We start from the raw sequence: 25,867 nt of genomic DNA on the forward strand, positions 1-25,867 counted from the left end.
TTCATCTCAAATAGTTACAAATACTAGCCTTTTATAATACTAATATAGTCTAACACATTAAAGACAATGTTTTTGCATATATATACATTCTTGAAAATAAGTCCCATAATTACTTACCTGCATTGGACAAAAATTCAGAAACTCTGTAATAATTTCTAGCAAGAAATCAGGATTTAGCTTCTCAAAATACTGTATGCCAAGAGGTAAATCTTCTAAGTTCAAAAAATGAGCATCCAGGACCTCATTTAACAAATTTATAACTTCTTCTTGTTGTCTATTTTTCTTCATAGCAAGAATTGCATGTAAATAAGTTAATTCCTAGAAAATAAATAATTTTCACAAATTATTCTAGTTATATAGCCATTTATTTCTACTTAGATCTCAATGTATATAAAGTAGTATTTATGTGCAATTATTTTTTCAAGTGTCAGCTTGGATGAACTTATAGAATCATTCAGAAGAATAAAGTTTATCTTTGAAAGGGGGTAATTAATGAATGCAATTACATGTTAAAATTAGTAAAGTCATCCTCTAGCGCCATTACTATGTAAGTACAATGATTTAAATTTTCATATTTTATGAATAGTAACTGGGATCTACAATCTAGTAAAATACTATACCGCAGATTTCCCAATGGATTGCTGAATTTCACTAAAGAATTCCAGCTGCTGATCTGCATCCTGTAATTGCCCTTCTATTAACTGACACCGAATAAATCCTAAAACCAAACAAGACACAAATAGTCAAAGCAGACACCAATTCAGACATGTACAGATCAAGCTAACATCAACAACATTCACAAAACAGGTTTTCCCCCATCATAATTCATGAAAGTTTTAAAAAGAAAAAAAAGCACAGAATGAAAGAAATAAAGAATGAAAGAAAGTAAAATGGATAGTCTTGGACCTACATAAAATCATTTACCATGGTCATAACTTACAGGGACAACCTCATAAAAACCTATTTTTCCAAATTATTTGTAAAGTAAAAAATTCATGTTTAAAGATATATGACTTTTTCTATTGTGGATATTGCAAAACAATTTGATTTTAGAAAAGCATAAAATACATGTGCTCTTTGATAACTTATTTAATGTAATTTCTGCTTGCATCTATATTAGGAACATTTATACAAATAGTCATCATACCTATTAATGCAGAGACACTAGTTTCATTAAGTGTCATGGCAGTCTTATACCACTTCGATGCCTCTTTAACTTTTCCTTGTAAAATCATTTGGTATCCAAGTTCTGTAGCAAATTCTGATTGCTCAGGGGATAAACTAAAAGATTTTTCTAGTAGTGTTTGAGTTTTTTGAAGTATAAGTTGACTGCGACCACACTGAAAAGAAAAAAACAATTGTTAGACCCGAAGTCGAACACTTTTACTTAGATTGAAGGAAAATAAATGTATATTTTGTACTTCTGTGAAGATAAAGGAAGAAAATTAATAATCAAAGAAAAAGAAAACTGTGTTAACTATCCAGACAATGCATGAAGAAGGAGTTTATGACCTATCAGAACTTATATATTCTGGGACCAGGGTGGAGCTCAATGGTAGAGTGCTTGCTTAGCATACACAAGGCCCTGGGTTAAATCCCCAGCACCACATTAAAATTAAAACAAAAAACAAAAAACAAAAACTTAAATATTCTAATGACTAGTGCTTTCACAAAATATTTGTCTTGAAAAGTATATTTCCAATGATGTGTACACAGTTTTTAGAAGTACTTTTGAAACTATCTCATGACTGCATTACAAATTGATAAGAAAATTATTAAAGTTATATACATATGACATATTTATATAAAATTTAGAAGTAGGCTCTATGCCATTTAGTGAGAATTTTTTAAAAAGATCTTGCTTACAATGTTCTTAGAAACACCTTTGAAAATATTTTAAGAAATGGCAATATTGTTAGAGTAAGTATATAACTGGAAGACAGAAACTTTTAAAAAAGTAAAACACTCATTTAAATGCTTGAATACATATAAATAATTTTAAGCTTGAAAGAAACCAATCAAAATAATGTGTCTGGCAGTAAACAAAAAAAGGTAAATATCACCCTTAATTCAATCTTTTGTAACACCAGGGATTTTTTTCTTCCTATGAATTTCACATAATCTGACAATCTTTAATAAAAAGAATTCAGTTTCCTTATATAATTTAGCAAGTGTGCCTTAATATTTTTCAATTTTATGTTCACTATTTCCTTATGTGTATTTTTTTCTTTATTCTTTGCTAGCTTAGTTAACTTTTTAATTCCTTCATTCCTTGTATGGTTTTAAGAATCTACTGTATTTTTCTAATCTTCCTTCTCTTTGGGACTTATAATAAAAACGCTTGTAAGAAAAATAAGATACCAACCATTTCTCCTACCAAAACAATCTATTTTCCACTTTAAAACTTTTCCCAAATAGTTTTACAAAACAAAAACAAAGAACAATCCTACTCATAAAACCTACGCTCTGATTAACATAGACCATTTTCTGTTTCATTTGCCTGGAAGGCTCCTCTCTGTCTTTAAAGATTTAGTAAATGCTCCATTCCTTCCTCCATGGAGTCTCCCTGATGGCTTCTAGTTAGCAACCTCAGCTCCTCTGAACTCCCTTTCTTAGGCGTCTCACCTATTCAGACAGAGCACGTTCCCACCCCAGGCGTTCTGTTCTTCAGCACCTCCACCCTGGTGGCTTATTTTATATACTGCATTAAAGACAGTGGAGATCTGGTACAGAGTGGGTTCTCTTACGGTTCTGCTGAAGGCTATTGTCATCTTATAAAAAAGTTGAGCATTCTGTGGTTCCATGGCATCCAATGCTTTTCCTAAGTTTTCCAGTTTCATGGAAGCCTAAAACAAAAGTAATTCGAATTAATTTTAAAATATACTTTAAAAAAAGAACATAATACCTGCACATATACACTAATAAAATACACTACTACCGATGTTTTAAGAGACCTTTGCTTATACAATTTCCTTCTCTTTCAATGGAATCTTATTTGTTTTAAAACATTAAAAATTATTTAAAAACCCCCAATAATTAAACACTAAGAATTCTTGAGGTCAAGAATGTTCCTTTAAAATTTCTTATTGGTACATGACTGTAATCCCAGCACCTTGGGAGGCTGAGACAGAAGGATTATGATATCAAAGCCAGCCTCAGCAGCAGTGAGGTGCTAAGCAACTCAGTGAGACCCTGTTTCTGGAAAAAAAAAAAAAAAACTAGGGATACAGCTGAGTGGTTCAGTGCCCCAGAGTTCAATCCCTAGTAGCCCTCCCAAAAAATTTCTTACTGAATAGAAAGCTCTGGATGGGTAAAGATATCCATAGTATTCAATTAATTGTATAAGCCAGACTGTCTGTTCAATAATTAATTCATGTCCCAAATGAGATATAAGTGAAAACATATTTATAAACAATATTATGAGATCAGCCCTTGAATTGCCTGCATAGACTAGTTTATATTTAAAATATTCTCTAGGATAAAAAAACATTGAGGTACTTAACAGTTTTTTTGTGTGTATTATGGTTTTTTTTTTTTTGCTTTTTTGCAACGTTGGGAATTGAACTCAGGACCTTGCACGTGCTAGGTAAACACTCTATCACTGAGCTATATCCCCAGTCCCTAGCAGTTTTAACACTCAAAAACACTTGCCTTACTGAACATTTTTCTAGTGCTTACTGAAATACTGATTAGAAACTGTCACATTAAGCAAGTTAACCACATAAAATAAATGCAAATCTACTATTTATTATAATACTATTTGCTACAAACTGGATTTTCACACTCATTATGCATTATGTAGCCAATGTGTTCACTACTACAGAAAAAGATGAACCTTATTATAAAGTATAGTACCTTATTATAAGGTACAGTGGTATTTCATCCAAAACCCATTTAACTCATATAAACTCAATTAAAGTATAGAAATATTATAAGTTGCAGTTTGCATATGCACTCATTCATATCCAGGATCAATTATTATATTAATCAAATATATTACAGCACAGGAGTTTTACATATAAAACCAACATACTGTAATTAATAATTTAAGGAATTTTCTTTTTTATATAATTAATGAACATACTTAAATATTTTCATTGGTTAAAACAATATGTTTATATAGTTACATATAATATGTATATATGTATATGTATGATCCTAATTTTGTCTCCAATGGTGTTGATTCCTTTATTTTTAATTTTTTTTAATTCAAGCATTATAACTGCACAATATAGTGGACTTCATTATTATGTATGCACATACAAATACCCTAATTTGGTCAATTTCATTCCACAGCACATTCCTTTCCCCCACCCCCTTCTTCCTCACCTTGGTTCCCTTCATCTATTTTCAAGAGTAATTCACCATATAATATTTTTGCTTCACGAGTTGATATGAAAAGGTAATCTTTTTGTTAAGGTATATATCTAATAAATCAACTAAAAACAACTATATTCTAAAACATAACATCAGAGTTCTAATGCACATGCCTGCATGCGTGTGCATAATGAAAAGCATCTTTAATAGATGAAATTTAAACAATACAACTTACTTTCTCTATATCTCCCTCTCTACACAGATGGTAAAGAGCCAGCATTCTTAGTGCTTCCACATTTTGATTATCTTGAAGCAGCAACCTGTAGGAAAACCTTTGTTAATGCTGATATACATGTACATATTTTATTTCATTCAAGGGCTTGAAGAGTTGGTTTGTGGGCTTGACATTCCACTTACCAAATAAGTAGTTTTAATTAGTAAAATAACATCTGCATTATTTAAACTTTAAAGAGTCTTAGAATCTAATTTTTAACGTTTCTAAAACAAGAGCAGATTGTGTCAATCTTGTCATATTCTGTGGCAAGCCTCAGTGAAGTATTAGCTAGCCATACATAACTGTATTAAAATTTTAATTTACATTGACCAGGCTGATATATAACAGGAATTCAAGGAAGGTCAAGATGGGTCACACATTTTAAAACCTATTAGTGTTGTTTATTACGTTATGATGGTTTCCTGTGTGATAAAACCCAAAATCCTTTTTGAAAAATATCCTATTAAAAATCCAAATGAAACAATAAGACAAGGGTATAAACAAGAAATGTGGAAAAATCATAAAAATTCTTATGAAACTTCACTGAAGGTTATTTTTAAAAGGAACTGAACAGAAGGGGTAACATACTAGATTTCCCATCACAACATGGTACACTGAACTATTGGTTCCAGTTTTTCATCCATTTTTGAATATGAGCCTCTTCCAAGAAGCGTACTTCACGGCTCCTTGACTAGGGACGTGGGCACTATTCTAGAACTGACCAATGAAATGTTGGCAGGAGTGGCAGTGTGCCAAGCCCAGACTCCAGAGGCTCTGCGTGTTTCTGCTCGTTGCTTATATCCCTGCTCTCACCAAGAGAAGCACTTCCTTAGGTAGCTGCTGCTTTTTGGCTTGAGCCCCGGGAGATTAGCAATTAGCAGATCCCAACTGCAATATGTGCCACTCCCACCCAGCTGGGTCTGAAACCTGAAGCAGAGACCCTTCAAAGCCTCATTAGGATCAGCTGACTGTAGATAAACCACACAAAGATAAGGAATGAATGTTTACTATCATATTCCCTGAGATTTATGGTTGTTTGTTTTATGCCAATGGTTGCCTGATGTGACAATACTCAGTTCTGGTTTAAAAGCTTTCCAAATAATCTATAGATTGTTTGATTGATTGATTTTGGTGTCCCTGGGTGGGCACGAATAATCTATAGATTTAACGCTGGATAACACTAGTAGTTCTGCATCTTAGTGTATTCAGTTGCAAACTGGCATGCTAATAGCACCTACACCTTAGGAATAAACAGGCAGGCTATTACTGGCTGTGTGCCAGAGACCCTGAGCACTTTGCATCAGAGCATCAGTGTCATTGCTGCTATTTTAGCTGTCAGGCTAAAAAGCTTGAAGTGATCCTCAACTATCCTCATCTTTTACCTTCCTAATCAAAACACAGGCAGAGTCCAGTCACAGTCACTGCCCTCAGCGCTTGCACCACATCCACTCTGGTCCCTGCCACAGCACTTCTCTCTCTGATTAGGGCAATCTTTTGAAAAGTGGTCTCCCAGCTTTTGCCCTTGCTCCCTTCCCCAGGCTGTTCTCAACACAGCAGAATGATTCCTTAAAATACTCCAAACCCTGTAATGATTTCATATTTCAGAAGAAAGCCCAAAATTGTTATAAGAGCCAGTAAGACCTTTCATGACCTGGCACCAGCTCCCTCCCACACTCCATCTCTGACTTTACTACCTAACCTCTTCCTCCTTCCCAATCCTCAAAAATAGGACAATCTTCCTGCCTCAGGATCTTTGCACTTGCTTTCTCTTCTTTCTGTAAAGTCTTCTCCCAGATGTCTGCATGGTTCTCTGACCTTCTTCAGGCCTTCATTCAAATGATGCATCTCAATGAGGCTTCCCTGACCACCTCATGACATCAAATACCCCAACACTGCCCATTTCACTTGATTACTTTTCTCCATGTCACTTACAACTGTAAGTTGTTTGTTCTGCTTAGTGTATGACTCCTCTGACTTCAATGTAAGCTTATTCAGGACAGGGATATTTTCATGTTTGCCTAAAAGACTATCTTAAAATAACTGTTCAGATGTTTATGTAATTTAATAATTTAATTTTAAAAGCAATACAATTTTAATTGTTTCTTCAGTTCCATATACAGAAAAATCAATTCTATCTGGTTTGGAATAATTCGATTCTATACTGATGTTTAAAAAATTTTCTTACACACACACAAAATACACACAGATTTCTTTTCACCCATAATTATAACCAGATAAAAAGAGACAGACATGTGACATCTTTTTTAACTTAACCTTTGTGCTGTCTCAACTGTCTGGTCCCAATCCTGCAGGGCTAGTTGTAATTTCATTTTCTTCACAAAAGCAGGAACGAAGCTTGGAAAGTTCACAATTATCTGGTTCACAATCTCCAGAGCACCTGAATAATTTTGACGCAGCTCAAGGCACTGTGCCTAACAAGAGAAAAAGTGGCATCAAAAATTACAATCTCATGTATAAAGGTTCTCAACCCAGAATGGTAGAACACTAGAGTTTCATATTTTCTGTCTTTCGTGTAGGGAGCACACATCACTTTTGTAATGAGAAAAAGTAAATTAACAAAAGTTTTTATCAAAATCATGCTTTAAAACATCACTGAAAATGAAGGTGTTTTATATGAACAAATACCTGTACAATATGATTAGAAAATACAAATTTTTAAAAATATTCTTAGGAACACCATAAAACAAGGAATATTCCTATTTACAATAGAAAAAATTACCTTTTTAGAATAAAAGATTTCCATGATATTTTTAAAAAGCATCTAAACTTGAGTTTTTTTATCTTCTTAAAAAATTACTTTCAGGTTAAAGATACAATTTTAAAGAACAAGCAAGATTATATTCAAAAAACTGCCTTTACCTCACTTTTGTAGAAATTATCATAGGAAATAAATGGAGAAGATCACGATGAAGCCCTCAGATGATATTTATGGCAGAACTATGAATTTATAATCGAAAAATAAACAACTCAAGAGCTGGTTGTGGCTCAGTGGTAGAGTCCTTGCCTAGCACACATGAGGCACTGGGTTCAATTCTCAGCACCACATAAAAAAATAAATAAAGATATCATGTGTGCTACAGTTACAAATATTAAAAAAAAACTCAAAATAGCCATAGAAGAGTAGTTAAATTTTAGTATATCTATTTAGTAAAATTTTAGTCATTTAGTAATTATGAAAACACAATCTACATTTACTGACATGAACAACTGTCATAAATGACAATTTAACTGCTTATTTCCAGCAATGATGTTTATGTCTTTTTCATTCAGATATTACTATATTTATGAAAACTTTTTATAACATGCACGTATTAGTATCTTAGAAAAAAAGCTAAAAATATAGCTAATATATTAAAAGAGATAATTATGCATATTTATTACACATCAGAATTTTCCTTTTTTTGGTCTCTGGATTTCCTTTAGGAACAAATTTTGTTCTCATATATCATTAGGAGCTAACAGTTTCAAAGAAGAATTGCAACATATTCCTGAAATCAGGTTGAGATCATATTCCCACATAATCAAAACACAGTTTAAGAACCATCCAAAGAAGCCAGTATATCAAAATAAATTAGTTTCTAAATAATTGACAGGAAGAGATTAGTATCAATAATTTTTAAAATTCATATTTGCCCTTCATTTCCCTAAAAAGTTGGAACAACAAAGTAACAAAATTATTCCACAAAGACTTTGTGTGCTCATATGTAATGCTCTTCTCTACACCATTACTTCTCATAAAAATGCAAAAGTAGCATCTCAAACTAAATTTGCTGTACATATGAATCACATCCTTCCTAGGTGGGATTAGACTAAAGCAGCGCTCTGTTGAATTAACTGAAACACGTAACTGAAATGGCTCTGCTGTGTTTGAAATGTTTTTGTCCCCTTCACAATTCACACTGAAACTCAATTCCCAAAAAATGGTGTTGGGAGGTGTGGCTCCTCGGGATGTGTTTGGGTCATGAGAACTTAGGCATATAAGAAGGGCCTGTGGCAATGGGTTCAATCTCTTCTGCTCTTCTGCCATGTAAGGAACAGCATTTCTCCCCTCTAGAAGATACAATGTTCAAGGTACCATGTTGGAAGCAGAAACAGAGTCCTTAACAGACCCCAAACTTGTTGGAGACTTGACCTTGAACTTTTCAGTCATAAGAATTATCATAAATGAATGTCTATTCTTTATAATTTACCCAGTCTCAGATGTTCTGTCATCAGAGCACAAAATAGACTAAACCAGGATCATCACCAAAAATAATTTAAACCTAACTTGAGTACTGAAGGAAAAAGGTAAATCCCCCCTTAGTTGTTTGTATTAACAACTGATATATCCCAACCTAAGGAGATTATCAACTAGTTTTTCTGTTAAGAATAGAAAGGAAGAATGAGCATAAAAAATGTCTTCATAAACTTGCTAAATGTCCCATTTCTACAGCAGTACCATTAGGCAAAACTTGAATCCAATCATCCTAAGTATTATTTCTACTTGTAGCAAAAGTCTGAACAAATTCATTATCCACAGAAATAGGCAGTTATTAAGGACATTACAAGAAAAGAATCCTCTCTTTCTTACTCCAAGTTATTGCTTACCTAACAATTTTCCTAACACCTATATTTAATTTCATTTTGCCTAACCGAAAGTTGAAAAAAAAAAAAAAAAAAACTTGAGGTATTCAGAAGTCATCCATGGGGACTCAAGAAAGGACCCTACATAAATATTTCCATCCACTAATGACTTTTGACTGTCAGTAGCTCATTCCTCAAAATGTAAGGCAGATCATGTTAACACTCTGATCAAAACCTCCCGCTGCCTATCTAATTCAAAGTAAAAGCCCAAGGACTTGCAGAACAGGTCCACTCTCCTCATCACCCCTATAGCCCCTGACACCACACTCACCTATCTTCCTCCAGCCTTCACTTCTCTCTTCACCCATTCTACTTTGACCTCCTGGTCTCTGTGGCTGTCCTTACTGTCCCTAAGGCATCAGAACTCGATACTGCCTTTATTTGTAAGCTCCCAGATACACACAGGGCTTTAACACTTATCTCCTCAAGTCTTTGCTTAAAAATCTCTTTCTCTGATTATCTCATTTGAAATTACAAGTTCATGTGCCAGCTCTCCTTCTCCCCCTTACCATTTTATTTATTTTTCTATCACACCTATTGCCATCTAATACACTATATAATTTATTTACTTATTTTGTTTATTGTCCATCTCTTCCAGTAGAATATAAGTTCTACAAACCTAGAGTTTTAATTTTGCTCAGGGACTCCCTAGTAACTAGAGTGATGCTTCTCTCAGATTAGATATACAAGAAGTGTTTAAGGAAAAAAAATGCATAATACAACCACAATAAACACAACACTGACCCAGGATTCAGGAACTTTGATAGGGAATCCATTTCTCTAGTTGTGCCTTACAGAAATGCATATACCTCTGAGAGCCAAAACGACAACAGTGTCATGAAAAGTATCATTTTTTTGGAATAACTTCATTTTTTCAGAGGTCAAATATGTTATAAATGAATTTTAAAACATGATTTATTCACCTTGTCTCCAACTCACCTTACCCAGAAGAGCAAAAATATCATTTCCCTCTTGTAATCCCTCTTCAAAATGCCTTAGTGCTTTTTTTGCATAAGGTTCTTTTCCTCTTGTAATATCAAGCCACGCTTTCAAAACGTGACCCTGTAAAAGGAAGAATTCTAATCACACTTTTATTTTGTTTTGAAAATGAGAAAAATAACTGTTCATATTATTTTCTGGTAATTAACAGCATAAAGAACTCTATCCAATGTTATGAACAATTACATTCTGCAGAGTGAAACTGTTTTTGAACCCTTGTCGGGTTTAGAGTCTTAGAAACTAGGCTACAAATTTTAGTCTTTGATATGGGCTCAATGTAAGTCTGTCAAATACTCCATTAGTGCTAAAACCAAAATTCTTCTCTGAGGCTTTGCTAGTAAATTATTATCAATATTGGTTAACATGTAATTCAACATATAAATAAGAACATGTTGCCTCTTTTTGGACAAACAGCCCAAATAAATTAGAATGGGAAAAGAGCACAGATCTTGTTTCACATATGTTAAAGGTTCAGATAATTCTGCAGCTATCTTCTCAACCTCTGTGACAGTCCAGTGAGCTTCAAATGAAACAAATAGTCTGAGGAATTAAAAAGTTAAGGATTTATGGGTGTTTGTCTTTAGAAATGTTAGTGTTGTTGAGTTGATTCATTTGCAGGAACAAAAATACTGAAACTATGTCTTTTTAAAATGAAATAAAAAATGGTGAAATGTGCTCTTCTATTAAAATATTAATTAACTTATAAATTTATAGATTTTAACTGAGATTATATTACCTCACTGTATTTTACCTGAAAATATAGGCAAGAATCCACCAATGCTACTTCTAGTCACGAGATCAGTGTTATTTAAATGGTTTCAACTACCATCTTTGTGTGGGTGATTTCCAACCATATTTCTGGCCCAAAACCTCTTCTCAACTTTTTGTTCTTTGAAGGTTCATTATCTCTGTTTTGCCAGCACCTTAAATACAGCATGTCTGAAGACTAATGTCTCATCTCAGTGAATTTTCTATTCATATTAACTAGTCTCTAAATTATCCAGATTTAAAGCCTCAGAGACCTACCTAATACGTGATACCTCCTTTTCCATCTATTACCAGCTCACAATTCCTGTGGGTATTTAAAACTTCTCAAGTGTATACTCACTGTATATTTCTGTATAGTTGCATAAAACCTTCTGCTGGAATGCGCATTCTTTTTCTCATCCCCACATCCCAGGTCAAGTCATCCAACAAACCATTATTAATCTTGTGGATTTGTACTCTAATAATATGACTCCCATGTTTAAAAATCTTCAATGATCTCTCAATGTCCACCAAATTACATATACCTGTACCTAGGAGTCAAGATCCTTTAATCTATCCCAGTCCACCTTTCTGAGCTTTTCTTCTATCATCTTCACCTCTGTATCCTGTGTTCCCATGACATATGAGATTCTCAATGTACCCAGAATCAATAATCTCATGTCATCTATTATTTCCTGCCTAGGAAGTATCCACTTCCCTTTTCTATAATCTTTGCCTGCTGAAACTGCATACATCTTTTAGGTTTTAGCTCAAATGCTATTTCCTTCAATAGTCTTTCCCATTCTCCTAATACAAATGTGGTCTCCCCTTAACTTAAAATATTGTCTGGCATATAATAAGCAAACAATAAGTATTAACTATTATTTTCTTCTGCACTTTTGTCACATTTCTTCTGTATCATTTGTAATTTTTTTCATGATATACACTGGGTATGTGCTGTATGCCATGACAAGATGATTCTTTCATGAAAGTAATGTTTTCTTTGTCTTTGTACTATTAACAGTACAAATAATGGTATCTTGTGTCCAGGGCTACTTACTAAGAAAAGACACAGGAAAGGAAGGAAAGAGATAAGGAAAGAAGGAATGAAGTGGGAGGGAAAATGGAAAAGAAAAAGAGAAGGAGAGAATCAGGGAGGGATCTTTGCAAGACTTAATAGCATGAAAACAAGCAACTTGATAGGATCCCTATTTTACACTGAAGAAAACATTAAAATTATATGGTTATTTGTAAAGTGAGAATAGAGTGGACAATAACAAACAATAGACACTACTAAATACATAAATAACACACTCTTCCCTTAACATTACTATTTCAAAATAAGAAAATGGCTACCTCATTACTGCCATCTGAAATTTTGATCATTCTGTCAATGTATTCTTTGGCCTTATCATGGCGACCAAGGTGCCATAAAAACAAGCCTGCATGGTACAAAGCTTTCTGTCCAGCTCCTTTACGTTGCTCCTTCACTCTGGCATCTGATTCCAAGATAGCTTCTTTATCTGCAAGGGGAAGACAATATTCAATGAAACTTAAATTCTAGATCAAGTGTTTATAATAGATCAAATGATTAACAGAGTAGAGAATTTAGTTCTCTTTAGAGTAGCACTATTAGAAATAAAATGCAACACATATGTAATTTAAATTTTCTACTAGCCCTATTAAAGAAGCAAAAATAAATAAGCAAAATTAATTTTTTGGGGGTGATACAGGGGATTGAACTCAGGGGCACTTGACCACTGAGCCACATCCCCAGTCCTATTTTGTATTTTATTTAGAGACTGGGTCTCACTGAGTTGCTCATTGCCTCACTTTTGCTGGCTTTGAACTCACAATCCTCCACAAAATTAATATTAATAATGTTATAGTTAACCCAATATATCCAAAATATCAAAATATAATTGATACAAAGTTTATCATAGTTTATGAGCTTTTTAATTGAATTAGAATTCTGGTATTTTACACTTATAATACATCTCAATTAAGACGTTAAGTTTTCTTCAGAAATATTTGTACTTAGATTTCATAATACTCATAGAGTATTATTCATACACTCAAGTTATTCCACAAGTTAGTTGTTTTTTTTTTTGGGGGGGTGCGGGGGGTTGGTGCTGGGGATTGAGGATTGAACCCAAGTCTCGAGTTTGCTATGCAAGTACTCTACCACTGAGCTATGCTCCCAGCCCATACGCATAAGATTTTTTAAAAATAACTACATAAAATATCATAAGTTTTCTCATAATTGAATTATATTTCAAAAGTAGATTAGTTTGAATTAAATAAGATAAAAAATTCAATTCCTTATACTATCCTGGAACATTTCAGGTGCTCAAAATTCACATGTGATTATAGCTGTATAGGTTATATCCTTCCCAAAATAACCACACAATATATGCTAATATTTATTAATAATAAGATTCATAAAACTTTGTAATGATTCCAAAATAATACAATTATTAGGGACAGGTTCAGGGACTAAACAAATTATCTGACTTTCAAATTTAATTCAGAAACTTAAAACATGTCAGTTTACAGTCATGGATCAATGAAGGACTAGTATAAGTACTTTTATTTACATAGCTTAACATTAGCAATCATCTATGGTGGAAAGGAGATTTAGTACTCAGGTGTCTAAGTAATATCTACATCTCTCTTTTTAGATTCCTGGAATCACATTTCCCAACAGAATCACTACTGTTGGGAATAAACAATTGAATTAAATGAAAACTTGATTCTAGGAAGAAAATATTTTGTACTAGTTTCTTTTTTAAAATTTTTTATAGCCCTCCTAATCAAATCTTTACTCTAACTAAACACTCCCACTAGGGCAAAGAGAAAAGGGGATCCACAAAAGAGCCAAGCGCTGAAGTAATTTTATATATTTGCCCATCTGTTTCTTATGTCTGATTATTCTTTGTATTCAAATTCTATATGTCTTCAAAGATCAGATTAACCTTTGATCTTTCACAAAGCTTTCCATGTCTACTCCAATAGATTAATACACATCAATTTTAATTATGGACTCATCCACTTCAGTTTTATCATTTTATTTAATAGGTGGAATTTATTTAAACATTGGAATTTAATGTTTGTGGTTTTTACATTTTATTTTCTCACTAGATTAAAAATCTGATGTTACAATCACTTATTACAATTCTTTTCTTTCTTCTTCTATATATATTTGTCACAATCCTGTGTATTAAATAAGCACATAATTGTAAATTATTTTTTAACATAACATAAGTTTTAAATAACTTTTTATTAATCTGTATAAGTATACGTGAAGGGAAGGAGGTATGAACTTTTGCTTAAAAAAATTCTAAAATTTAAGAAAGCATTCTGAACATGTAATTATTGTCTAATTATTTGAAAAAGGATCTACAATTACAATCCTGCTAGCTATTAGTAGATATACATGGAAGAATACAATCCTATTTCTCCTTTATTACATATAATTTGGACATTGTTCTGCCTCAGGCTTAAGTTACACTATACACTCAGACAATGCAATACATTTTTAATTTCTGGTTTATGAATAAGTTTTCTTTTATAATCTACTCATATGTCCCAACCTACTACTGCATAAAAATTTACTAAATGTTTTCCAAAAAGCTAACCCCCATGGAGTGGGGGATATAAAGAGCTTCAAGATATCGACACCTTTTTTGAGAGCAGATTACTCACTGTGAGGTGTCTATCATCCGCCATTTGCCTGCCTCTCGCCTGTCCATCGCCTACCTTACCCCTATCCATCACCCAACGCGCGAGGTTCACCTCCCAATCGTCAGACAGCTGCCAGCAGACTGACCGCAGACCGCCAGTGGAGAATCACCTGCCTGCTGTCGCCTGGAAGTTCACTGTTACAGTACCTGCAGGTTTGATTACACGTGGCTGCCGCCATTTTGAGACAACAGCCAGGCCCTGTAGGACCCCTGGCCGGACTGACTGAGCCCCGTCTCCAGGATCCCTCAGCCCGAACAACCACACCCTGCCTCTGGGGCCCTCACATCAACTAACTGCTCCCTGCTGCCAGGACCCCCAGACCAATTGACTGAGCCCTATCACAGGGAACCCAGACCAACTGATTGCACCCGGCCTCCAGGATCCCACAACCACACCAAACACACTGGACCCCCAGGACCCCTGCCGGACCAACTGCATCCCGTCTCCAGGACCTCCAGCTGACCATGTCCACCCCTGAGCTGCAACTCCCCATTTGCCAACACATTTCAAAGCCAGAGCGGCCATCTTGGGTAATCCTGGAAGCCATAGCTCTGATCTTTGGGTGGGGCAAATCCCATCCTGAGACGCATGCTGGAGGATTGAAGCTCATTGTCAGGTACCTCTCATGCATCAGGCTACTGAACACTGGGAGGTTTCATTAGTATATGACTGTTACACAGTAGATTTTCTTTTTCCTCCTTTTAAAAAAAAATTTAAGTTTTTATTTCTTTACTTTCTTGCTTTCTTTTCCTTTTGTTTACCTGTTCCCTCAGTCTCTTTCTCCCTTATTTGCATGCTAACATCTGATTTCTTTTGATTACACTCTCACCCTTTCTATTTTCTAGAACTTCTGTATAGTCTTTTCTTATCCCATTAATAGCCATATTATACATCCCTCTGCATCCTCTTTGTCCTCCATTAGAAACTGCAGAACTTACTGCAAACCTGTTTGTTTTATCGAAGATAACATTTGAACTCATTTTGTTTATTATGACAATTTTGTTATTGTCCCCATAGGGGTTATTTGGTCTAGGATTGCATAGTGACTGATTTGGGCACTGCTAATATTGATCTCCCCTTAAAGAAAGGGTTTTGAAAACCTATAGGGCCACTATAAGCCTATAGGGGGAAATCTGCAATACCCCAGATCTGCACTGCTAGAGGGGAAGATACATGAACAACATGAAAAAACAAGGGAAGAAAATGATCCAAACAAATCTAGATTCTATAGTAATAGAATCCAATGACAGTATGTTAGGAGAAATGTCAGAAAAGGACTTCAGATTATACATGATTAAGATGATTCACGAAGCAAAGGATGAGATAAGAGAGCAAATGCAGACAATGAATGATAATACCAATAAGCTGAAAGAGCACCTGCAGGAAGCAAAAGATCATTTCAAAAAAGAGATAGAGATTCTCAAAAAAAAAACCAAATGGAAATCCTTGAAATAAAGGAGACAATAAACCAAATAAAAAACTCAATGGAAAGCATCACCAACAGACTAGACCACTTGGAAGACAGAACCTCAGAAAATGAAGACAAAATATTTAATCTTGAATATAAAGTCGCCCAAGCAGAGAAGATGGTAAGAAATCATGAACAGAATCTCCAAGAACTATGGGACATCATGAAAAGACCAAATTTAAGAATTATTGGGATTGAGGAAGGCACAGAGATACAAACCAAAGGAATGAACAACCTATTCAATGAAATAATATCAGAAAATTTCCCAAACCTGAAGAATGAAATGGAAAATCAAATACAAGAGGCTTACAGAATACCAAATGCACAGAATCGCAACAGATCCACACCAAGGCACATTATGATGAAAATGCCTAACATTCAAAATAAAGATAGGATTTTGAAGGCCACGAGAGAAAAGCATCAGATTACATATAGGGGGAGACCAATACGGAGAGCAGCCGACTTCTCAACCCAGACTCTAAAAGCTAGAAGGGCCTGGACCAACATATTTCAAGCTCTGAAAGAACATGGTTGCCAGCCAAGAATCCTATACCCAGCAAAACTAACCTTCAGATTTGAAGATGAAATAAAATCCTTCCATGATAAACAAAAGTTAAAAGAATTTACAAATAGAAAGCCTGCACTACAGAATGTTCTCAACAAAATATTCCATGAGGAGGAAATGAAAAACAACAATGGAGGTCAGCAAAGGGAGGAACTACCTTAGAGAAAAAACACTCAAAGGAGAAACCAAGCTAACTTAAAAACCAAAAATAAGCCAAATGACTGGGAATACAAATCATTTCTCAATATAACCCTGAACGTTAATGGCCTAAACTCCTCAATCAAAAGACATAGACTGGCAGAATGGATTAAAAAAAAAGACCCAACAATATGCTGCCTGCAAGAGACTCATCTCATAGAAAAAGACATCCACAGACTAAAGATGAAAGGATGGGAAAAAACCTACCATGCACATGGACTCAGTAAAAAAGCGGGGGTTTCCATCCTTGTATCAGATAAAGTGGACTTCAAGCCAAAGTGAGTCAGAAGGGATAAAGAAGGACATTTCATACTGCTTAAGGGAACCACAAATCAGGAAGACATAATGATAGTAAATATTTATGCCCCAAACAATGGTGCATCCTTGTACATCAAACAAATCCTTCTCAATTTCAAGAATCACATAGACCACAACACAATAATTTTGGGCGACTTTAATGTACCGCTGTCACCACGAGACAGATCTTCCAAACAAAATCCAACCAAAGAAACCATAGAACTCAATAACACAATCAATAACCTAGACTTAATAGACATATATAGAACATTCCATCCATCAACGAGTGGATACACTTTCTTCTCAGCAGCACATGGAACCTTCTCGAAAATAGACCATGTGTTATGCCACAAAGCAGCCCTTAAGAAATGCAAAAAAATAGAGATACTGCCTTGTGCTCTATCAGATCATAATGGACTGAGAGTAGAAATCAATGACAAAATAAAACAAGGAAATTACTCCAAGACTTGGAGACTAAATAATATGCTATTGAATGAAACATGGATAATAAAAAACATCAGGGAGGAGATTAAAAAATTCTTAGAGGTCAATGAGAATGACGATACAACATATCAAAATCTCTGGGACACTATGAAAGCGGCACTAAGGGAAAATTCATTGCATGGAGCGCATTCCAGAAAAGAATGAAGAGTCAACAATTAAATGACCTAACATTACAGCTCAAAGCCCTAGAAAAAGAAGAACAGAATAACAGCAAAAGCAGTAGAAGACAGGAAATAATTAAAATCAGAGCTGAAATCAATGAAATTGAAACAAAAGAAACTATTCAAAAAATTGACATAACAAAAAGTTGGTTCTTTGAGAAAGTAAACAAAATAGACAAACCCTTAGCCACACTAACAAAGAGGAGAGAGAAGACTCAAATTACTAAAATACATGATGCAAAAGAAAATATCACAACAGACACCACTGAGATACAGAACATAATGAGAAGCTACTTTGAAAATCTGTATTCCAACAAAATAGAAAGTACTGAAGACATTGACAAGTTTCTAGAGACATATGCTCCGCCCAAACTGAACTAGGAGGACATACACGATTTAAACAGATCAATATCAAGCAATGAAATAGAAGAAGCCATTAAAAATCTACCATCCAAGAAAAGACCAGGACCAGACGGATTCTCAGCCGAGTTCTACAAGACCTTCAAAGAAGAACTCATTCCAATACTTCTCAAAGTATTCCAGGAAATAGAAAAGGAGGGTACCCTACTGAACTCATTCTATGAAGCTAATATCACCCTCATACCCAAACCAGGAAAAGACACATCAAGGAAAGAAAATTTTAGACCAATATCCTTGATGAATATAGATGCAAAGATCCTTAACAAAATATTGGCAAACCATATCCAAAAACATATTAAGAAAATTGTATACCACGATCAAGTGGGGTTCATTCCTGGAATGCAAGGATGGTTCAACATTTGTAAATCAATAAACGTAATCCATCATGTCAATAGACTTAAGGATAAGAATCATATGGTTATTTCAATTGACGCAGAAAAAGCATTTGACAAAATACAACACCCCTTCATGCTGAAAACACTAGAAAAAATAGGGATAGTAGGAACATACCTGAACATTGTAAAGGCTATTTATGCTAAGCCCATGGCCAACATCATTGTTAATGGAGAAAAACTGAAACCATTCCCTTTAAAAATGGGAACAAGACAGGGATGTCCTCTTTCACCACTTATATTCAATGGAGAAAAGATAGCCTCTTCAATAAATGGTGCTGGGAAAACTGGAAATCCATATGCAACAGAATAAAACTAAACTCCTATCTCTCACCCTGCACAAAACTCAACTCACAATGGATCAAGGACCTTGAAATCAGACCAGACACCCTGCATCTTATAGAAGAAAAAGTAGGTCCACATCTTCCCCTTGTTGGCTTAGGATCAGACTTCCTTAACAGGACTCCCATAGCACAAGAAATAAAAGCAAGAATCAATAACTGGGATAGATTCAAACTAAATAGCTTTCTCTCAGCAAAGGAAACTATCAGCAATGCGAAGAGAGAGCCTACAGAGTGGGAGAATATCTTTGCCAATCATACTTCAGATATAGCACTAATTTCCAGAATCTATAAAGAACTCAAAAAACTCTACACCAAGAATACAAATAACCCAATCAACAAATGGGCTAAGGAAATGAACAGACACTTCACAGAAATAGATCTACAAGCAATCAACAGACATATGAAAAAATGTTCAACATCTTTAGTAATAAGAGAAATGCAAATCAAAACTACACTAAGATTCCATCTCACCCCAATTAGAATGGCGATTATCAAGAACACAAGCAACAATAGGTGTTGGCGAGGATGTGGGGAAAAAGGTACACTCATATTGCTGGTGGGACTGCAAATTAGTGCAGCCGCTCTGGAAAGCAGTGTGGAGATTCCTCAGAAAACTTGAAATGAACCTCCCATTTGACCCAGCTATCCCACTCCTCGGCCTATACCCAAAGGACTTAAAATCAGCATACTACAGAGATACAGCCACATCAATGTTCATAGCTGCTCAATTCACAATAGCCAGACTATGGAAACAACCTAGATGCCCTTCAATGGATGAATGGATAAAGAAACTGTGGTATATATATACAATGGAATATTACTCAGCTAAAAAGAATAATAAAATTATGGCATTTGCAGGCAAATGGATGAAATTGGAGAATATCATGTTAAGTGAGATAAGCCAATCTCAAAAATCCAAAAGAGGAATGATCTCACTGATAAGCGGATGATGACATTTAATAGGGGGTGGGAGGGGGACAAGAATGGTGGAAGGATGGACTGTATAGAGGGAAAACAGAGGTGGGAGGGGTGGGGGGGAAGGAAAAAAATAACAATGAATCAAACATCATTACTCTATGTAAATATATGAATATGCAAATGGCATGCTGTTACTCCATGTACAAACTGAAACAACATGTATCCCATTTGTTTACAATAAAAATAAATTTAAAAAAAAAGAGCTTCAAGATGTTTAATATACAGAAGAGATAAACTGAATATAACTATACATTTGCACATAACAAGTTGTAAAGTTGGCTCTTACAGAGTAATCCATCTGTACAATGTTCTTAACTGTTTTATTTTTGGTATAACTATTACTAATATGCATTCATCTTTAATTTAACTCAAATATCATTTCTGTACTAGTGAAACCTCTGCCAGAGGGCATAAAGAACATAAAAGCAGTATAAGATACAGTTTTTTTTGGAGGTACTGGAAATTGAACTCAGGGGCACCCACCACTGAGTCAAATCCCCAGCCCTATTTTGGATTTTATTTTGAGACAGGGTCTCACTGAGTTGCTTTTGCAGAGGCTGGCTTTGAACTTGTGATCATCCTGCCTCAACCTCCCGAGCCACTGGGATTACGGGCATGCGCCACATTGCATAGCCAAGTCACATGTTTCTTCTGCTTGATGAATTTATAATCTTGTCAGGAAGATAAAATATGACATAATAGTTCTGTGGACAGTATGATAAAAATTAAATATGACAATGAGAAAAATCAAAGTGGAATAAGGAAAATTCTCTTAAACATTGTACTTTGATACTTTACCTGGATTAGGACTCATTTTATGGGCGTATATCAGTGCAATTAGAGAACAAAGTGATACATCTTGCTTATTCTTAAGAGCCTCAAATTCCCGAAGAGCTTCTTGTGTTTTACCTGAAAATCAAGATTTTGATGTGAAAAATTATTCTTACTACAAAGCAAAAATTTAGAATGTAGAAACAGGTTTAATAATTAGTTCATACCTTCCATTAATGTACCATAGGCATGATAAAACCTGAAGACTGGGTCACTGCCATACCTCTTCATTCCTTCACTGGCAACAAGTAACACATGATGGAAATATTTCTCTTGACAATAGTAATTAATCAGTGTCTAAAAGGAAACAATGACTAAGTGTTAAAAAAGAGTTTGATGTTCTGAAATACTTTTAAGAATCAGATATCAATCTAAACCAGGTGCAGTAGCACATTCCTGTAATCCCAGCTACTTGGGAGGCTGAAGCAGGAGGACTACAAATTCAAGGTCAGCCTGGGCATCATAGTGAGACCAATCTCAAAATAAAATAAAAGGGCTGGGGATGTAGCTTAGTGGTACAGTGCTTGCCTACTATTCATGAGGTGCTGTGTTCAAGCCCTGGTACTAGGGGAGGGAGAGCAGCAGATTTCAAACTAAAATCTTGAATAATCTAAAACTTTGTTAATGTGACTTTTCAGTTTCCCTTCTAAGTTCCTTATAATATTGTTAAATACTAGCACTTAATACTAAGTATTGTAGAACAGAATAACCAAAAAATTACTAAAATGTTTTCAAATAATTTCATTCTTTTCTCTCAATTTTTGTGTTAATAGTATTGACATCAGACTACTTTTTTGCCTTTTTTCCTTTGTCCACATTTTCTTAAAGGTTTTAGAAAATAGAGAAATAGGGAAAAAAAAGGAATAAAATAAAAAGGAGGCTTGCATAACCAGACTGTAAGTTTCTTATTTTAAGAAATCTTTAAAAAATGATCTATTATTAGCATAGAATTACAAAGTAATCATGAATTAACAGTTTATTGTTGGATATTACCTTATTTTTATATGAGTTCTAAAATAAATAATCATCAGTAGGAATAAATTAGCCAAACTGTTCTTCAATGGAAATGACTAAGCTTTTCTCAAACTTACATATTTTGATTTACAAAATAGAGATACTAAGGCAATCCTAAGTTCTGATTGAGTCTAGCTGTGGTTTACACTGTTCTCGGGATTGTATCACGGCTTAGCTGTTGATGCCATCAAGGAAGGAAGTCACACTTTCACCATCAGCGTGATATATGCTTTGCCTTCATAAACCAACTGGGGCCATCACATAACTAAACCCCCTGACTCTACAGCAGGTTCAGCAGGAGTGAGAAGAATGAAGCAATGGTTGATGGGATTAAAACCTAAGGCTGTCTAGACGGTTTTGTTTCACTGCCTTGTTTCTGGATAGCCACATCTACGTTCTTTTCTAGAACATGGTTCGGCAAGTGTTCTATATTGACTTTTATTCTGCAACCCTCCTGTGACTTCTGTTCTCAACTCTCCTTCTTAGTCATGGGTCTGCAAAGTATAACCCACACTCCATTCCCCAGACTCCCACTGCCCCATGTGGCTTCATAGGAGCCACATGACTTCTTAGCTCACAACTAAAGACAATTTCAAAATCATCTTTCTTCACTTTTATCCAGGTTCTTGTATCCTCTACCACCTATAAATCTCCTGAAAGGCAGTGACATGGTGTCATGAAAAGGACACCAATTTAATTAAAGGTTTCAAATCTTTGGTCAGTTTTACAGCACCTGTTTGCTCATTTGCAAAATGCTGTTAGTACAGCACATTTACAGGTGGCTGTGAGAATTCATTAATTTTTTCATAATGTAAAAGTCCTATTTTGAAAAAAAGAACAAGTTCCTCCAAACTCCATATATTGATGAAATAAAAAATGATGTGTCCATTTAAGACCTCTCATATAAGCTCACATAAGCTCCAGATTCACATTTTCATATGTCACCTGCCACTTAAATCAGCAACTAGGAGTCATTTACCCAGTCGGCCTAATTCAGTCATTAAATTCTCCTTTCTCTAATCCATCCTACCATTCTCCATTCTTATTGCCACTGCTGTGGTTCAGGTCAGGCAGTTTAGTCCATCAAACACTGACTGCCTACAAGTGCCAGGAAGTGGGATAGATATTGAGAATATAAAAAAGAATGAGACATGGTCCCTGCCCCTCCCCCCCAGTAAAAAAGCTTACAGTTTTCAGATAAGTCTGTAATATAAAGACTAACTAAAACACAGTGTAGTAGCGTAATTAAGGAGCTTTGGGAAGGCAGGATAACTTTAAAACAGCCTTGATAATTGAGGGTGCAGTGAGGGGAGGATATAAGAGTAAAATCTAGGGAAAGATTCCTGGTGAGGAATGAGAGCTGACTTATGAATTGCAATCCCGTCTCTCGCCCTCCACACACCCAACATCCTTCCTATTTACCTTTCATGATTCCTGAGAAAGTATAGGAATTAGTAAGAAAGAGAACAGCAACCAAACAGGTTAGAAGTCATCAACTATATGTGGGATGGAGTGGTGGTGATGGAGAGGGCTAAGAGCCACTCCATATTATAGCACCAGTTTGCATACTACAGTTGGGTCACATATGGCTTGCTGCCTGTTTTTATATGACCAGTAAGCTAAGAATGGTTTTCAGTTTTAAAATGGTTGAAGGAAATATACTTCATAAAGTCAAATTTCAGGGTCCATAAAGTTTTATTGGAATATAGCCATACTTATTCATTTAAGTATTATCTATGGCAGCTTTCTAGCTACAATGTACATGTGACAGAGACCCTGCTTGTAGTTTTATTTCTTCTACTCGAATGGAAGTTCCGAGGTTAAAAGTTTTCATAGTTTTATTGCAGTATTTTCATGTTGAGAATAGTGCCAGACCAGTAGGAGGTATTCAATAAATATTTGTTGAATGATTTAAGGTTTCCCTCCAGCATTAGAATATAAAATCTGTGAATGTACAAACTATGAATCTGTTTTGCTCATCGCTAGCTCCAAGTTCTAAGGGACATACAGATATAAACCCATAAATACTAGTCGAACAAGCGACTCAGTGAGCAAATGAATAGAGAAGCCCATCAAGAGGAAATTTTTAATTTTCAAACCTCATCTCTTTGCTTTATATCATTTCTGAAGCTGTCATTAAATATTTGCGAAGTGGATGAATCAGTGATTAATTGAGGAGACCACCAACCTAAAATAAAGACTCCTTCCGTTTTTTAAGCTTCATTGGTTCCTTCATTTTTAAGTCTTTCATTGGTTTCCTCTACTCTTTCCCTGCTCCTTTTACTGTCCAAAGGCGGATCAGACACTAGTTTGTTCTAAGCTCCTAATCGCACCTGGAGGCGCAGTCAAAGGTTACCCAAGCTTTCCTAGCAAGCGTGATACACAAGTAAAAGTAAAGACAACGAAGAGGGTGGGGACTAGCACACCAAAGGCTAGCCAGAAGCAGAGCACCAGGGGGGGCTGGATTGACCTCAGATCGCCAGAGGGGCAACGCAGGCCACCAGGTTGTGTAGGCTACAGGCCTAGCGGGTCGAGCTAGAGGCTCCTACCAAGCAGGCAGCAGCGGCACAGCAAGCAATAAGAGGCTTGCCGAGCCCACTGAGCGCTGTGCACGCCCCCAGTCCATAGCCATCCCGCAACGCAACACCGGCCGCCCGCTCACCTTCAGCCCCTGCGAATCCATGGCTCACCGGAGGTCGAACGCCCGGGTCCAAAGGGTGCCCTCCTCCGCGCAATCCCGCCGAAGGGCTAGGGGCTCAGTTCCAGAAGCTCAGGCCCCAGCGGGCTCGCACTCCCGGACGCGGCAGAGGGGCGGGGCGAGGCGGGGCGGGGCCGCTCTGCCATTGGCTACCAGAGAGAGAGGGCGGTCCTTGTGGCAGGGATTACGGGGGGCGCGGAGCGACGTGCGCCGGGACCCAGAGGGAGGGCCGTGAGGGCGACCCGGGAGGGACCCGGTTAGAAGGTGGGGCACTGTTGTGTGGTGGGGCTTAAAAAGGCAGTCCAAATGGGAACGACTCGGGGAGGAGCATGGGTAGGCGCGTTGAGGATATGGAATTAAGGAATAAAAAAATGGGGGAGGAAGTAGGAAGAGGGACTCCTACTTCTGTTTCCCATCACTGGCAACAAAGGACTCCATGTTCTGAACATTTATGCGGAAGCCGATTTCCGCAATGCGGCTGGTGCAGGCTTGACCAGCGAAGGGAAAAGCGGCCAACTTTCACGTGTAGTAGTTGCACGAGGACCACAAGGTGGCGCAGAGAAATCGCAAGTTCCTGACAAATGTGATGAGGTTCTTTGGCCCGCTTTAAATCTTTGCAGGCTTTGCTGCCCATTGTAATTGTTAAAAATTTCAATGCATATTAAATTGGTACGTTTTTACTAGCTCTGATGAGGGGGATAAGTGAAGTAAACGTGTGTGTGTGTGTGTGTGTGTGTGTGTGTGTGTAATGATACTGCTGATTTTAAACCGGATAAAATTAATCCTTATGCAAATTGTCAGCTACACGTGAATTCCTTCAAGAGGTTAACTGAAATATAAGGAGCTAAAGAGATGTTTTTGTTTCTGCTTAAAGAGACTTTACAAAATGTACATAAGTTTCGAGGTTTAGGTTATCTTGGTAGAATCATTTCCATGAGTTCCAAATTTCTATTCTTGTATTAATTAACTTTAGTTGCAGTAGTAGTAATTACCTCTTTCAGACTTAAGTTTTTAAAGGAGTTGCTGTAGTTTGGTTCTAGAATGTCCCCCAAAGGACCATGTGTTGGAGACTTGGGTCACCAGCATGTGTTACTACTAAACGGTGGTGGAACCTTTAGAAGATGGGACCTAGTGGAAAGAAGTTAGGTCATTGGGAAATACCATTGAAGAGGATGTTGGGACCTGTCTCCTTCATCTCTCTTTGCTTCTGGGCTACCAAGAAGTGAGCAGGCCACTTTTACCATGTTCCCAACATGCTTCTGCCACAGGTTC

General features: G+C 36.0%; 1 protein-coding gene across 3 annotated transcripts in view; it reads right to left on the minus strand.

The window, feature by feature from the left end:
• Positions 1-24,701, minus strand: part of TTC21B (tetratricopeptide repeat domain 21B) — a 70,859-nt gene extending 46,158 nt beyond the window's left edge. For all 3 annotated transcript variants that reach the window (XR_013762922.1, XM_079134429.1, XM_079134430.1), the window contains exons 1-11: positions 24,560-24,701; positions 21,051-21,180; positions 20,851-20,961; positions 12,338-12,504; positions 10,175-10,297; positions 6,866-7,023; positions 4,553-4,637; positions 2,748-2,846; positions 1,148-1,340; positions 621-718; positions 118-318 (exon numbers count right to left, since the gene is read on the minus strand). Coding sequence is in view for 2 of the 3 variants with exons in the window: in XM_079134429.1 (XP_078990555.1) it covers positions 118-318; positions 621-718; positions 1,148-1,340; positions 2,748-2,846; positions 4,553-4,637; positions 6,866-7,023; positions 10,175-10,297; positions 12,338-12,504; positions 20,851-20,961; positions 21,051-21,180; positions 24,560-24,580 (1,386 nt within the window). In the remaining variant the exon portion in view is untranslated. The remainder of the gene's footprint in view (positions 1-117; positions 319-620; positions 719-1,147; positions 1,341-2,747; positions 2,847-4,552; positions 4,638-6,865; positions 7,024-10,174; positions 10,298-12,337; positions 12,505-20,850; positions 20,962-21,050; positions 21,181-24,559) is intronic.
• Between the last annotated feature and the right edge of the window lie 1,166 nt (positions 24,702-25,867).

Source organism: Sciurus vulgaris (assembly GCF_902686455.1).
Source record: "Sciurus vulgaris genome assembly, chromosome: 3".
In the NCBI taxonomy this organism is placed as follows: domain Eukaryota; kingdom Metazoa; phylum Chordata; class Mammalia; order Rodentia; family Sciuridae; genus Sciurus; species Sciurus vulgaris.